At 34.7% G+C, this 17,343-nt stretch overlaps 1 protein-coding gene across 1 annotated transcript in view; it reads right to left on the minus strand.

Moving 5' to 3' along the window:
• Window positions 1–17,343, minus strand: part of LOC140147933 (uncharacterized) — a 269,908-nt gene that overhangs the window by 42,772 nt on the left and 209,793 nt on the right. Inside the window, exon 2 of the mRNA XM_072169728.1 lies at window positions 12,086–12,459. Coding sequence (XP_072025829.1) covers window positions 12,086–12,459 — 374 coding nt within the window. The remainder of the gene's footprint in view (window positions 1–12,085; window positions 12,460–17,343) is intronic.

Below are 17,343 nucleotides of genomic sequence, written 5' to 3' on the forward strand. Positions count from 1 at the left end.
ATTAATTTCCCGATATCGTATTGAAAGTGCATTACATACTGGTCTATCTCGAGATAGACCAGTATGTGATGCGTCTAAAGTCATATCATTGTTCGCGAAATCGAGATAGCCCCCAAGATAGACCAGTATGAAACGCACTTTAAATACGATATCGGGAAATAAACTATTTCACATACAGAACTACAACTTTAGTGTAGTTTTAAGCAATACTGCATACATAAATATAATTCAAGATTCCACTTAAATAAATTTGTTAAGTATATGCTTTAATTTAAAACCACTTTCATTAAAATCCATAGTCTAATTAAATTATAGAAAGGTTAACTTAATACGAAGATTTTCAATTGCGATTTTCTCGAAATGCGTGTTTTTCGAGATAGACCAGTATGTGATGCTTCCGACGATATTCTTCTGTATTGTAAAGGGTTGAATCATCTGTTGGAAAAGTAGGCCTCAAAATGAACGCTTCAAAAACTAAGTTCATGTCTTTCAACCACAATCAACAGATATCTATACAGACAAACAACGGCACCAAACTAGAAGAGGTGAGCGACTTCAAGTATCTGGGTGCATGGATGGCTAGTACGGAAAAAGATGTAAAAACACGCAAAGCAGCTGCATGGAGAGCATGTAACAGCCTCAACAAAATCTGGAGGTCAACTCTCCCAAAGAAATTCAAGAGCCGTTTGTTTGCTGCTACCGTCGAATCCGTTCTAACCTATGGATGTGAAGCGTGGACTATGTCTCCCAGACTATGTAAAGAACTTGATGGTTGCTACACAAGAATGCTTAGATCAGTATACAACATCAATTGGAAGCAGCACATCACGAACAAAGAGCTATATGGTGACCTACCGAAACTTTCACAGAAGATCAGAGAGAGGAGGACACGTTTTGCTGGGCACGCATACAGAAGCAAAATGAACCTGTAGCTAAGCTGATCCATTGGACACCAAAACATGGAAACAGAAAACCTGGTAGACCCCTCTAACATACGGGGATGTATTGAAACAGGACACTGGACTGGATGTTATGGATTTGGGAACGGCCATGCAGGACAGAAGGGTTTGGCGTGCTGTTGTAGTTCGAGGACACCACTCATCTTAAGCAGGTAAGTAAGCAAGTATTGTTGAAGTGTGCTTTATAAAACTACACATCTGTCAATGTCATGTGGAAACAGAGTGGAACAAAGGCTTTTCCTGAAGAACGTGAGTGAATAGAGAAAGAACCACCGTTTGAAAATCGTCACCTGTGCAAGGATTTTGTACACAAAGGATATACATTACGCAAGACCAGTGCCCATTCATACTATACTTTCCATTAAACACTATATTTTCCATCTTATACAAACATTGTGTTTTTTGTGTGCATTTTGAAGTGAATTTGGGTAAAAGGTGTTTTTGACATTGAATCGTTGCGATCCATAACACAGCCAATATCAACAATGCTGTTCATTTCTCATAAGAAATACGAAGTATCTTTTATGATCCTCAACACGGGATGCTGGTCAAAATCTATATCCTTTTTGCCTGATACAGTTGGCAGTATCATAATAGGTATTCCAACAAAACAACTCAAATATCTATGATGATCCCACTTTTATTTTCACAGGCAGTCCAGCAACTCAAACTTAAACGAATATATGAAGTACCTTCATTCTGATCCTTAAGCAAAGTTCAGAAAATGTCACTCACATGTATTGCTATAGGAGAATTATCCATGAAACGGCACTTCTTATTTTCAAGAGATTATGCAAATCAGCATCAGCAAACATTCAAGTTATGTTAATATTTAGATAATACGCTTGATGCTGAATGGGCTATTCCAGAAAATAGATGCACACCCCCTATAGAGGAGTGCGGATATCCGGACTTTTTGTCCAACCGAGACTGTTGGAAATCCAGACTTTTAAAGTGTCCAAAGGTAAAAATATCCGGCAGAAAAATGGTTCAACATCAGAAATCCTCAATTTAAGAGTTCATTTTGGACATTTCCGTGATATTTCCTTCATTTCATTGGATTTCCAAGCTTTTTCCAGTGATATTGGCAACTGGAATTCCAGTCGTTTTCAGAAAGCAGACTTGGAAATCCGGACATTTCTTTGATTGAAAATTTACTCCTCTATAGGGGGTGTGCAATTATTTTCTGGAATAGCCCAATCTCAATAGTCGAGCAACATTGTGTTTGATGAGTCGAACCATTCAAGGAAGAAATAAGACCTGCTTTAACGCAATAAATAATTGAAACAGTCAACCAGTTTATAGTTGAACATTTGACCTTTTTAAATTATACATAACCGAGCAACATCCCAAGTACACATTGGTGACATAAATTACTGCATTACGCGTAAATATTTAATTTTAATGTTATGTTAGCAATGTAATATCAGAATGTTACGCTCTATTAATATAGTATATACAGTAAGCAGATGTTCTTAACCGCTCAATGTTACAGCATCGATTGACGTCGTCAAGCTCTTGATCTGATTTTGTCTATTACCTAATGTAACAAAAAATCAGGCTTCACGCACACCTCGCATATTTATAAAAGCTGTAAAGTATGTCATACTAGTAGCTGAAGCAGCAAATTCTAAAGAAAAAGTAGTCCCTTGGAACTTCTGTATTTCTCACCATTCTCACGTTCCAAATAACACTGACATATCAGTAAGTATAAAAACACTGTTGGGTCAACTCTGTATCCATTAATGTTAACTATCTCCTATCATTTCAAGTCATCCATATCCAAATCTAATAGTATTATCATGTTAAAAAGGAATCAGGAATCTCTCATACCTGATTCCCGGATGTCAAGTTCCTTTTTATAGGTGTCTTAAAAGACCTTGATAATCCGCTTTCTGCTTTTTGAAATACCTGGAAGTGCGATGCTCGGCTGTATTATTGAAAGTGGGTAAATTTATGATTTTTTTGTACTGGGTTGTCGTTAGAATATAGGCCTATATGATCTCGCTCATAAATTTCGTATGTATTGGTTCGCATGTAGAAAATTCTTTATTGCCGCCTTGTTGATTGGATATATCATAACAATCAATCAATTGTTAATACTTTATAAATTTACCTTTTCAAGAACACAATTGCCAACAAAATTTTTCTCACTTTTTAGTGGTTAATTGCGGTGATGTTGTCAACTTGTCATTGGCAAAATATTAATAATGATGATGATGATGATGATGATGATGATGATGATGATGATGATGATGATGATATTCATGTCTAAGTATGCTCTATTGCATAATTCATATTCTGATCTTGTGTGCTTGAATGTAAAAAAAGCAGATCTTAGATATAATATATAAATGTTATTTGAATCATTTGTCCCAGTTACATAATTTCAAAAAGATAAATAATAACCCATTTCAATTATTCATCAGCCAATTTAAACAGCCACATTTGCAAAACAGTGCCATGTTTAAGAACAGATCTTTTTTTTAAAGTGTTTTGTTTCGCATTCAATTAGTGTTAACAAATATTTTATATTCCTCGTATAGAAATCGAAATATCTTTGTGCATTTAAGCTACGACTTTATCATGATCAAATTGCTCTTTCAAAAATTACTGTTATGACTATGGTTTCACAAACCAACGAAAAGAATACTACAAATGAAGACATGGGAGAACACATTATTCCATTGTACTCTCAACTTCAAATAGGTCTTGGAGAAACCTGGGTTGCAAAGGTAACATGTAATGTACCATAACAACACATAACATAAGCAGCAAATGAGAATGTTGCAGCAATTTTGTACGCCATTCATGGCATGTGCTAAAATCGTGCAAGGCGTGCAAATGGCAACGGGGGAAAGTAATGCAGGATGGTTCATATATCTTGTAAAGAGGACACGCTTATCTCTGCTTATTTATTCACGTCTACCTTTAGCGCTGAGTAAATACGAATGATCTTTTAAGAATCATGATACCAATGAAGGGGGTGTACCAACATAAGGTTGTTCATCTGTCATCAAAAACATGCTCGTCTTTACGCCCAAACAGCTTAAGCTGATCGTAGAGCCATCCCTTGCGCTCATTTTAGTTATAAAATGTTTACCTCAGCACCTTACCCAGGGGTATGACTGACCACCATAGAGTAGGGGTGAGGCCATCATTGGTTTATACGGTAACATTCATGATCTTAATTTCGCTCTTGTAAAATTATTCCAAGAGACATTAACCTTTTATTTTGTTAGTTTAGTTTGAAATTGTCATTTCTTTTCCTATTTAGGAGAAAATTTGGTGAAAAACATTTGTAGCAATTTTAGCCGAAAATTAATTTTGACTATACTTTTGTACATAGCCAGAAAAATGTCACGATTTTGCAAAGGTGTGCTCAACATCATATCGACATTATGCGGGGAATGTTTGTATTTATTTTGGTATCACTGGATAGAAAACATAGCAAACATGTAACCACGTACCCATTGCTTAGAGAGTATCGCATAATAGTAAACATGTGGTTTTATAATTCTGATCTCCTGAGAATAAAATACCTGCCGGTTCTCTGTGGTATGCAGTATTCAATGTTAACAATGTTGTTTATTCTGTTTAAAATACAGAATATACCCAAATTACTATACTGATACCCCAATTAAAGCAAAGTTCAGAAAATATCACTCAAATGCATTGCTATTGCAGATATCCATGACAAAACACACTATGAAACATGAAATTACATCAGCAAACATTCAAGTTATGTGGATATTTAAATGCTTGATGCTGGATCCCAATTGTCGGGCAGCATTGTATTTGATGAGCCGTACCAGTCAAGTAAGAAATAAGTCCTTGTTTAACGCAATGAATAATTGAAACAGTTTATAGACATTTGACCTTTGTAAATTATACATGACCGAGCGACACATCACAAAGTACATTTTGGTGACATAACTTGCTGCATTAAGCGTAAACATTGAATTTTAATGTAATGTTAGCAATGTTATATCAGAATGTTATGCTCCATTAATACTACATTAATAATAAGCAGATGTTCTCAACTATGGAACCTGCTAATTAACAGTACTTTCGATATTGTTTGCGTCGTTTCAAAAACAAAGTGAATATTTGGACCATTCACACATTCCTACGACATTCCCAAACAACACTGGCATGTCAATAGTTAAAAAACAACTTTTGGGTCGTTTTATCTGTTATATGAGATATAATACAACTGCGCCCTCAATTTTGACCGAAGTCCAGTTTTTAATATGTACGCTATATTTCCCAAAATTATTATACTAATATAGTTATGGCTATGATTTTGTAATAAAGTTCCGGATCCGGAACTTTATTCCACAACACATGTCTAGCACATAAGCTTAACGCGGTGCTGTTATGTTTCTTATATCAATATTACAGATTTTTTTCCACAAATTACTGCTCAGTAAGGCTCTTCAATTCAATCTATGAAAATAAAGCAGTCTTTTCTCATGTGATTGTTTTTGCAAATTCTACCAGAGTCACATTCCATTCACATTATTCATACCAAAATCTAACAGTATTTTAAACATGTTTAGTAGAAATAATAAAAAATCTTAACCGTGATTACCGGATGTAAATCCCTTAATCCATATTTAAGAGGAATAAGAAATATCTCAACCGTGATTACTGGAAGTAAACTCCCTTTAAGGTGGTACTACACTCCCTGATATATTTTGTGACTAATTTTGCATTTTTCTAAAAAAATAAATACACACTGGTAACAAAAATTATGTATATTATAGGGGCAAGGAATCCAATTACTTCACGGAAATTTCAGTGATTCAAGATTTGTGGTTCATGTATTATATGTTAAGAAATGAGGTACATTCTAGCGGTACCTCTTTTCTTATCATAAATAAATACCGCTTGTCTTGAGTCACTGAAATTCAAGTGTAGTAACTGGATTCCTTGCCCCTATAAGATACATAACTTCTATTACCAGTGTGTTATTATTTTTTGAGGAAAATGCAAAGATAGTCACAAGTTTATCAAGGGGGTGTAGTACCACCTTAAACTGTTTTTAAACAGTTAAAATTGGGTTTTCTCAGTCGTTTGTAATCTGCTTACAGCTTAATGTACTTTTCAAGTGTTTCAGTGTTTCAAGTCTCGGTATTTAGAAAAAAAGTATATACAATAGCTTGAGAGTCCACATGTTAATGAGTAAATTAAAATAGGCAATATATGGATGGAAAGGTGATATATTACCCTGCTTTGATAGAGCTAAAAAGCAAACTAAAACAGTATATAAATATTGAATGTTTATGGGTTCAATGGTAAGAATGTTTTCATGAGGAGTTATTGTGGACTGTTTTTCCATTTTTTCACTTTAACGAATAAAAACATTAAATATTTGTTTTATATAACTCATATGTAAGCTCCCTTTCTTCTACTTAATTTTAAATATCACCAGGAAAACAAAATAAATTAAAAATATCAAAATGTTCATTTATTTTAGAAGCAACACCCGTACCAATAATTGGCGAGTCGAGGTGGAAACCTCGCGCGTCTATCAGCGTTGCTATGGTAGCTCTGCGTCAGTGCAATGGAAATAATTACTATTGCACTCGCGCGGAGTGCAATAGTCATTTTGCAGTTGGCGGCTAAAAATAGCAGAAATAATCAATAGTAATTGACCAATCAAATGACAAGAAATTTTGTATGAGTTATATAATTAACTGACCAGCAGGGCTGCAGGGGGACTTTGGTATGATCTCTCACAACCACTCTTTGTTCTACATGAATAACATGCAAAGAACCAATGATATTGATAATACACTATGATTAGACTTCCGATATTTTTATGAAATTAATGAACATCGTTATCTTGGGATGTTGTACTCGTACTCGTACATTCGTTTTGGCCAACATTTCAAATCCATATGTTTTGTGACTTTGGTCTGTATATATCAGGGGTTTTTTTTCACAAATGCATTTGCGAATAAAATGATTGTCTGCAATGCAAATAGGCCTATTTTGGTACATACTCGTAACTCCATTCTACCCAGCGCAACAGAGGTGGTACCAACCCATTATACAGAACACGAAGTATTAAATCGCCAATGCGAACTCAATAACACCACATAACATACCTTCGAATGAATTTAGAATGTGTTCCTATACATGGGTTCCTGAATGCCCATTTAGCACAAATCGGCCGAGGTATAAACTTGGATCATTTTCATCATTTTCTGCCTGCAGCATCTTTTATCACTATCAATAACACGTGTTTGAAAAACTAAACCCGGCTGAAACCAGCCACGTTTTAGCAACGAGGCACATGCTTCCGAATCTTGACACATTTTTTTAAAACTCCATGCCGCAAAGCATTATGGGCTGTACTTATTATTTTTGTAAGGAATTATGATGATGCTCTGATACCACTTCCTCAGGAAACAGATTGAGTGCTGTTGCACTTATTGCGTCCAAATTCAATTCAATCAATCAGCTCTCTGTATTCTTGCAAAATGATTACTAATGTCATATCCTAAAATATCAAATCACGGACAGATTGCAAATGTCGAGGAACTGATGTAGAACAGCGGACATGCAAACATGTTATGATTGTGTAACGTATCACCTGTTTTGATTGTTATTTTACGAGAGATTGAAGACACGACCGTTCACTAGACTGTACTGGATTAGTTCATGTGACGTGAAAGATCAAATTCACTCATATGTCAATTATTTTCTTATTCCATTTTCAGTACAATTTACAAATTATTTATACTGACAGTTGAATCCAACCTGGTAGACCCCCTGAAACATCAACGAATGTACATTTTCTGCAAATCTGCTTGGGTCTAGAATATAGACTAAAGATATAGTCATAAACATTCTCATTGTAGTATACTTGATCATGTTGGTTGTGAAGGTATATTTTGAAATGCCCTTTTCCTGTTTAGTAAGCGTATATTGTTCATTACCTAATGCCTAAATTGAAAATCAGCTGCAGCTTGGAAACAGGCACTTATTTATAATCCACAGTATGTAAAAGATAATAAATCACAAAAGCAATTTTTGTTATTATTAATTTACAAGCACAAGAACGACAATACATGTAAATAAAAATCTACAGGAAATTCTTAAATATCCAAATACGGTTAAATATACATGGCTAGGAAGGACTATTTAAGTAAGTAATTTAAGTGCAATAGACAATACACTATAAAAGATAGGGGGATATGCTAGCGGTGGCATGAAAAGTGCTAAAAAGAAAATACATGCCAGTTAGTTAAACAAGCGAAGATATGAATAAAACTATAGGGTTTTAAGGTATGAAAAACATCGATTCAGAAGTAAAGCAACGAATTCATGCGAAGCAAACAGTAGCAAATTGCCTCAAGAAGCAGTAGGTATTTGAAAGGTAGATAGAGCGTAGGAAGTAGAGGAGAGAGTGCTACAATGTTTTAAAGCGTCGTGAAGATATCAAAAGAGTGAAGAAGAAGTGATCTAACGGCAAGCTTGAAGACACAATACAGGGTGAATGCAAACAGTGATGATATTTGCAATGCGGAAGCAGAGAATAAATGATTAAGAAACGGAGACCAACAGAAATGGGACAGGATACAATCCACCTTCCACACATATTGGCCGAGAAGAAACCTATAATATTACCTTTAATCCATTATGTGTGGATTCAATAAGTTTATTCATCTAGTCACGGTAGGCATAGAAGCTATTGCAATACGGTAGGCATAGAAGCTATTGCAATATACCGTTCGTAAAGCAATTCGTAATAATGCCGTGGCTAAGCCCAGCTTGCTAAAGTGATACATGACTATACTGTGAATCATTAGATATATACTGTGAATCACTAGATATACACATATACGGATAAAAACATTAACGTTAAAAACAAATAAATCACACCCTTGCACACCCCTCCCCACCCCCACGCATTATTCACATATACGCACTCACCCCCAATCATTTATTAATGTTTCTAACAAAACATTGCACAATTTTCAATTCTAGACTTTTACAAACCAACAGCTATCACACTAATGCACATATATTTTTAGCTATTTTTAACTACATTTCTTTTCTTTATCAAATTTTTCATCCTTTTCTGCCTTTTGTTGTAATTTTTATCCTATAAATCGTATATTTGTGTGGAAATTGAGGGCGCTATTTAGATATATTTTTAATTTAATTCAGCCCGATAATATGAGGTATACCTTTCATTTCATGATAAAAATTAGTTTGAAAATTTCTCTGCTATATGTTACTTGTTTTTATGATGGTTCAATTATTATAAATAGCGCCATCGGTGTTCAACTTTGCTTAAGAATTGGTACAGTTTTACATGTCATCAAACAACCGTGGCCCCTACACCAAACGAAACACACCTGTTATCCTCACGTCACACATACACATACAAGGTGTCCCAAAAGTTTCGATACCATTGTATACCGTCATATCTTTCACTAGGATTGACCGAGGAGACATCACAATACATATCTGGAAAGGAAAGAGTAAATTCATGCATTTATTTGGATACCAGACATGATACATTTCCTTCCTTAGTAAGACATGCATGACAAGTGAAAACATTTATTCATAGAATTTTCCATCGAACAATGGTTATTATATTCAAATATTAGTTTTAACCTTGGCCCTGATCACACTGATGAAGCACCAACTGAAGATCAAAAGTAACAATTAATGTTTTGAATATGCCTTGAATTTGTTTACAAAAGGTGTAAGAGAAGAACGACGCTTATGTTCAATGTTGTCCGTCTTTCATCATCCACTGCGAATTATTATTATGCCCCACTGTTGAGAGGAGATAGTGGATACTTGGGATCCGAAGAATGTGCTGTAAAGTTATTGGATGATTTTTGTGTGTAATATGCCCAACTGTTTCACCGTAGATTACTAGTATTTATTATGTGTGTGTGTTTATATGTCAAATTTGGTGTCAAAATAATTACACAAGTTTTAATTCTGCACCGTAACCTTGATGTTTGTTTCGGTTGTTGAATACTAGAGTTATGAATGTTTAAAATGGTATCGACTTTTAGGACACCCTGTACAAACACAAAACACCCATATCCACACAAATAAACATAACCTACACCCAAACCCCCTCAACCCCACTCGCATTATAAATGAGCGCGCACAGACTGCAACATATCTATTTGTAAGCGTTCTTTAGCAAAGTCATAGTTCATTGAATTTACAACCATATGGCATAACAGGCGAAAATAGTAACTTTTTGCACAATATTTGCAATTTAAAGAGAATTGGCCAGTGCTCATTCTAATGAGGCTAGTATATGGACAATATAAGTGTGCTCTTTCATTTAATGACATTTAAAATTGGAAAGATATTGTAAGAAACTCTTGCGGTTTTGACTTTTAAAACCTACATTTTGCTCAAAATTTGTGCTGGGATAGGTCGTTTTCAAAAGATTTACCACATTTACCTTGCTATAAACATCTGTTGACCTAATGAGAAAAAGTGTTTTTAAGGGGAAGTGTAACCTTTCGTTCAATATAAAAAAATTCTGATTGGATGAAAAAAACACTTCAGGTTTGAACAAAAATACAATCACAGAGGCATGTTTGTTTTCCAGCTGGAAGCGCACAAAGCTCTTACGATGCTATGCACTCAACCGTGTAGTGTAATCAAAGACTGTGTTGAGACAATTCACTGCTTGCTTGGAAGCTCTTGGACGGAAATGTGTGTTCAGGTGTATCGAGGTGGAAACTGTGCAAAGATGGTTTATAACAGAATCGTTTTTGTATAGAAACTTTTCCATATGTATTATTCATGTTATTACCATATTCGTTCCATTTACCGTCCATATCCTTATAAGCGCCCAATCAGCAACTTTTCTACACACAGCAACCATGCATACTATACATGGATCAAACACATAACCATATATACTGCGCCAATAAAGTATCCTTACACTTGGAAAAATAATCACAATTCCAAAACTGAACAATATTGGGGGAAATTTGTTGTTTTTAATAGATGCACTATTTAATCCTGCACATTATGACACCAGATTGAATCTAATGTGACCTCAAGAAGTAAAGTTACAAACAATTGATAAGACAAAGCTGCAGTTTTAAAAGTGACAAACTGGCCTATACAAGGCGCAAAAAGATTCCAACAAGCGAAACAAAGAGACAACACAGTTTCTTCAATGAAGCGTTATTTAAAGCAGTTTTTATTTCAGTTTTTGCTTCTCTGTACTTTTCATAACTTTTATTTTATTTGTCAGTTCTTTTGTTTCAGTTTTCTTTTGTTCCTTTTGTTTTAAATTAAAGCCAAACGCATAAATTAGCCACTCACCACTCTCAAACCAGATGTCTAGTCTGTGGAGTTTTGAATAGACCATTTGTCACTTTTAAAACTGGACCTTCGTCTAATCAAATGCTTGTAACTTTACTTCTTGAAGTCACATTGGATTCAATGTGGTGTCAAAATGTGCAGGAAATTTACCACAATATTGTTTAGTTTGGAAATTGTGATTATTTTTCCAAGTGTAAGGATACTTTATTGGCGCAGTATATCTACATTTACACATGAAATCCATACTTTAATTTGTACTATTATGTAATTAAATAAAAGATTTTAAAAAGTAGGCGCCCACCCAAAATGACTTTGTTAAGCACCATGAGCGGTTAATGGAACGAATACATATTCGAACACGAATACATTAATTTCATCAGACTGTTCTGTTGCAACGACTGCATTTGTAATACATGTTGAACTTGGTAACAGAAAAGAGTAGGCCTACTAATTGTTTTATGTGTGTGTATATATAGTGGAACACACACCCTATGACACACCCCTGCACCCTCACCCCTTTACCCCCCCCCCCCACACACACACACACCCACCCACACACCAATACGCCCCCCCCCCCCATACCATCCCCTATCCGTATTCTTGTCCAAGCATGCACCCCACATAATCAGGCTCTCAATGAAAACGTATACATACTGGATTTGTGTCTGTTCCACCCTATATTATACAGGTACTTTTCATAAGACCTGAAGCAGGCTTTATACATTGCCTTATTTACAGAAAACAGCGCCGCTGGATGCGATCTAACAGAAACGGAAAAACGTAATTTAACTTACCCTCACACTAGGAATCGTATCCTCGTCCAAATCAAAATTCCACGTTACTTGTTCTTCTGTCTCTTGTGTTATATTGTCCTGTGAAACATTGGGTTTCACTGGCAAACTGGAGTTCCATATTATTCCATCTAAAAATTCAGATGATACCACTTCACAATTGTGGCTATTGCTAGGTATACTTTGTGGAGTAGAAAAGGTCGTTGTGGTAGTGTAGTAATCGAGTGCTTCCTCATATGTGTGGTTAAACTCAATAGTGATTGGAGCAAGGGATGTGGCGAGAACAGCTTGTTCAGTTTGTTCTTTTTCTATGCTGGTATCGTCTGTGGTTATAATATGGAACACGCCATCGCTGTTTGTATCTATGTTGATGCATTCTGTGAGGAAAAGAGAAAAAAGAACGAGATGTCGAAGATGATTATAAAATGATAGATAAACCTAAGAAGAAATTCAATTATCAAACAAATCCTATATCACGTATATCATTATGTTTGCAGAAAGTTGCTATAAGGAAGTTGTTAACAATAGACTACACGGTAGTCTTGCCGTTCGTTTCTTTTTGCGAGTATTACCAAAGGGAGAATTAAATTGGATGACATTCCCGAGGTTTCAGATTAATAAACGAAATGTTAAAATAAATATCTTTATTCACTGTAACTAATTTGAAATGACAGTAGCTATCAAAGCAATTAAGTAAGTCTGTGACTTTTTTGTCCTTTCCCTTTTAACCTTTTTAAAATCCATTGTTAAATTTTCATCTTACACGGAGATTATTGAAAAATTCAAAATTTCAAAATATTTTAAGGCAAATGTGTACCAGATCTTTGAAATTGTATGCATGTGTATTGAACGTGAGTCAGATTAAATGGTGAAACACACGAATCTATGCGACTCATAAAATCATGCAAACATCTTTTTTCAATATTGTTGGCACCTATATAACAGGTAACACATCTGTCGTTGGGGGAAATTAAGTACTCTACTACGATTCGCAGATATATCACAAAAATAACTCTTAAAAGAGCGTTAAATATAGAAAGGATTGAAGTATAGAATATTAAGAGTAATCATGTGCTTATAAATCTACTCGATATTGCAAATGGGAAAGAAATAATGGTTGTAAATTATGGCACCTATGTAACATAGGTAACACATCTGTCGTTGGGGGAAATTAAGTACTCTACTACGATTCGCAGATATATCACAAAAATAACTCTTAAAAGAGCGTTAAATATAGAAAGGATTGAAGTATAGAATATTACGAGTAATCATGTGCTTATAAATCTACTCGATATTGCAAATGGGAAAGAAATAATGGTTGTAAATTATGGCAACCTATTTTCACAAGCTCCTTTTGTATGATAACAAATATAATCACGACTGATTTTCCAATATCCCAGGTTACTATGGCAACCATGGGCTGTATAATACTGCACATCTTACTATCTAGGATCTCCTGTTGTCGTGGCAAATAAATCGAATGTAATTTGGCTTTCCTTTGTGGCATAAGACACCAACCGTGATGTAGTTAGTATTATGCTGTCATAGTGTCTCCGATGCTCACATAATTTACGTTAAAACACTTTGTCATAAATTTAACAGCATATTATGATGTGTAGTGAATGGGCGCTTTCTAGGCTTGGTGAAATTCAAAGCGACATGCTCGTACAAGCGCGAAGGTAATATAATAGCAAATATAGATGAGAAAAGGAACTGCTTTATTAAAAATCACTACTTTGAAGTATAATCTTTGTAATATATATAAATGCTTCAAATCACTTTGTTTTTTATTACATGTATCGACGAAACTAGAAATATCAACTAAGATACTGTAGCTTCGATTTTGCCTTGACTCTCAATTATATTAAAGTGTTATTGATCAACAAATATATCCTTTTCGTAGACGAGAATAAAGTTCAATATTATGATTCTCCAAACACTACCCATTTGCTATTGATCCCCTGAATATAGAATGTATATAGCACAAAATGATATCTGACATTTATGCAGGTAAACGAATAATACGTGTATTATTTCAAAGAAATAAAGAGCAATATGTATTGATATTTTAAAGGCAGGCATGACAAATATCTTACAGGTGTTTTTAAATGACGATTTATAAAGCAAAGAAACACTGCATTGAAGAAGCAATACAATTACCCATGGAGTGACTATTCGGATTTTTACTTATTTGTAATTTTGAAATTGTGTAATTTGATAAGCAATTTTGATGCTCGGTTCTGTTTTATTTCAATTGCCTTTTGACCGATTTGTCAACGGTTTTATCGCGATTCTCATTGCTGAGAAAATACACATCTATTCGTTTTGTGGAGGCAATTCTATTATGTCAATATCAGTATTTATCTTGAGTTTGGGTTTTCCATCCCTTGTTGAAAGGCTTTGGGGTATAAAAACAATGTGATTTATAAAATTTCTCATTCTTTCCCTTACTCTCTTATAGTTGTCTTTTCATCCAATTTTCTATATTTCGAAGCACTCCATTAAAGCTTATAATACAATCTCACTTAAAATAGGCATTATTGACCGCTCCATACAAAATCCGGATATTACTGCATTATAATAGTTTCTTAATTATAGCAAGCCGAATCATTACATGGCGTTTACAACATATTCGTCCTCAGGCAACATCAGCAAGTTGAAAACACAATATTGAATATTTCACAAAGTAATAAAAGATCGACGGCAGGGTTAGAATTTTGTGTAGAGAAATTAGGAGAATGGGAATAAACAAATGTATTTATTTATGTATCTATTTCTTATTTAACCTGGAGTGACTAATCAGTGCGCTGGCACTGTTCTCTCTTGGTTCCCGGGGAACAGATATGTATTATGCTTAGTGCTATGACCTTCAATTTACGGGTACCTATAATATGATGATTTGATCAAAAGTTGTATAATGAATTGACCACTGCACAAAAACACCACGACCATATGGCATCAGGGTATTATACTGATACACCCCCTACACACTCGCCCCCACACACCAATATTGCATACACCCCGAGCACTACTAATATTTCCGAGAACCTATAATATTTCCAACTGTCTTCGGTGCGTCGGTGTGTTGTCATGTCAAGTCTTTAAAAAGTCAATAATACCGAACAAGTTTAAAACGGTTAAAGCTTCGAGGACGTGAACTGTAGAGGGCGTAGTGGGGTATAAGACCTCGTTTGGCGCTGTTTAACGAGGACTGTACGTAGTGAGGACGCGTGTTTAGGTCCTCGTTAAGAACGAGGTCCTCGCTGTGTCGGTGTGTCCTCGGTGTTCTCAGAAGTAATGCGAAACAAAAACCCACCCCAATTGAATAGTTATTCATCTAACACCCGGAATCAGGAAAAGACACCCCAATAGTAAGATTGTTGTGTCGCACAAAAAAAAGTACAGCTAAGAGTCATTATGGTTTAGTATGGATGAGTGTGTGTTCTATGCTTATATTTATACAGTTTGCTTTACCTTAATCTACAAAAGAAACATCTTAAGGGATCTGGAATGAGCGTTTTGAGCGTTTCGACAGTATTTTTTATGGAACATGAGAGCACCTCAGACTTATCGAATTGCATTCTGAATACGAAGCATGTCTTTCTGATATCAAATAATTTTCATTTTTTTGAAAATCACGATATAATACAAATTTTATGACAAATTATAAAAATTTGGTATTTTCAAATTTTGATATATAACAGTCCTCGAAGTAATTTTATAAATCTAATGATATATTCTTAAAGTGTATGTAGCTGGGAGAAAAAGTTGACGATCAATTGAAAATTTTGACCTTTCATATTGAAGATATGGATTTTTTCCCAAAAAGACCTAATTTTTTTGGTATTTTGGGGAAAAATCCATATCTTCAATACGAAAGATCAAAATTTTCAATTGATCGTCGGCTTTTCATCCAACCTACATACACGTTAAGTATAAATCATCAGATTTATAAAGTTTACTTCGAGTACTGTTAAATATAAAAAGTATCAATTTTTAATGATTTGCCATAAAATGTGTATTACATTGCGAATTTCAAAAAATCAAAATTATTTGATATCAGAAGGACATTCTTTGTATTCAGAATGCAATTCGATATGTCTGATGTGCTCTAATGTCCCACAATAAATACTGTCCAAACGTTCATACCCCACCCCTTAAGACGGAATAAACATATGTGTAGTTTTCGAGTGAATAGCAAATGTAGGATATGGTCTAACACTCAAAAACAGGGTACATCATTGTAAATCAAATATAGGGACTGCTTAAAGCTGAATGTACAGTTCAATCAATACCGATTAACAGTTGCTTTATCAGCCAATAATTTGGATCGTGCATTTCAATACAAGAACTAACAACAAGTCTGATTGCTCAGTTTATATAAATCGCTTCGTGCCAGCGATTGAACTGTAAATTGAGTATAAGTGTTTATTGGTGCCAAACGATCAGGCGAGCGAACAGACGTGGAGCTTGTTTGTGACATGCCAATCGCAGACTTTTGCGCCAAGCATATCACATTTTCTCCTAACGATGTCAGAAAATCGATTTTGAGAAAAACATTAAAGCTTACAACTGGGGAGAACGTAAATATAAAAGCGGACACTTAGACCATCCTTTTGAGCAAGAACACGCATGAACGCAGTCAACTGGTTTACTGTTTACTATTGTTTTGTTTGTTTGTTTGCTTTTCAATAAAAAGGTCAAAAAATAGATGAAACTGTTTGGTGATAAGGCGTTTAGGAAGTCCAAAAAGGGCATATTTATCGACATGATCAAATATACATCAACATTCAATAGCATGATTTGAAAATAATCAAACAACAAAATAATACACAATGTCCGCTTCGAAAAAATGATAATTAAAAACCTCTCTTCAGCCATTTCTTCATCATGTTCATGTTGCTTCATATCCATTTGCCTTATTGCGATGTTTCTGATGTGAATTAAACTTGCGTGTTCATTTATACTTAATTTCAACTCAATATGCATTTATTGGGAGGATTTAATTTAAAAGTACATAATGATCACAAACATTAAATTGCCTTTAATGTCTGGAACATTTAGTAAGATGTCATGTTGATAGACAAGACTCTCTTGAGGAATGTGATATTTTTAGAATACATAACACCATGAATGTCAATTTCAAAGCATAATACTGTTATTTCCTCTCACCTAAATACCTTGACTACATAAATATTGACATTTTTATTTTCCTTTCCATTAACATTTATATTTCAGCAAACAGTTAAGGATATTGTGCA

Source organism: Amphiura filiformis, chromosome 3 (assembly GCF_039555335.1).
Source record: "Amphiura filiformis chromosome 3, Afil_fr2py, whole genome shotgun sequence".
NCBI classification, from domain to species: Eukaryota; Metazoa; Echinodermata; class Ophiuroidea; order Amphilepidida; family Amphiuridae; genus Amphiura; species Amphiura filiformis.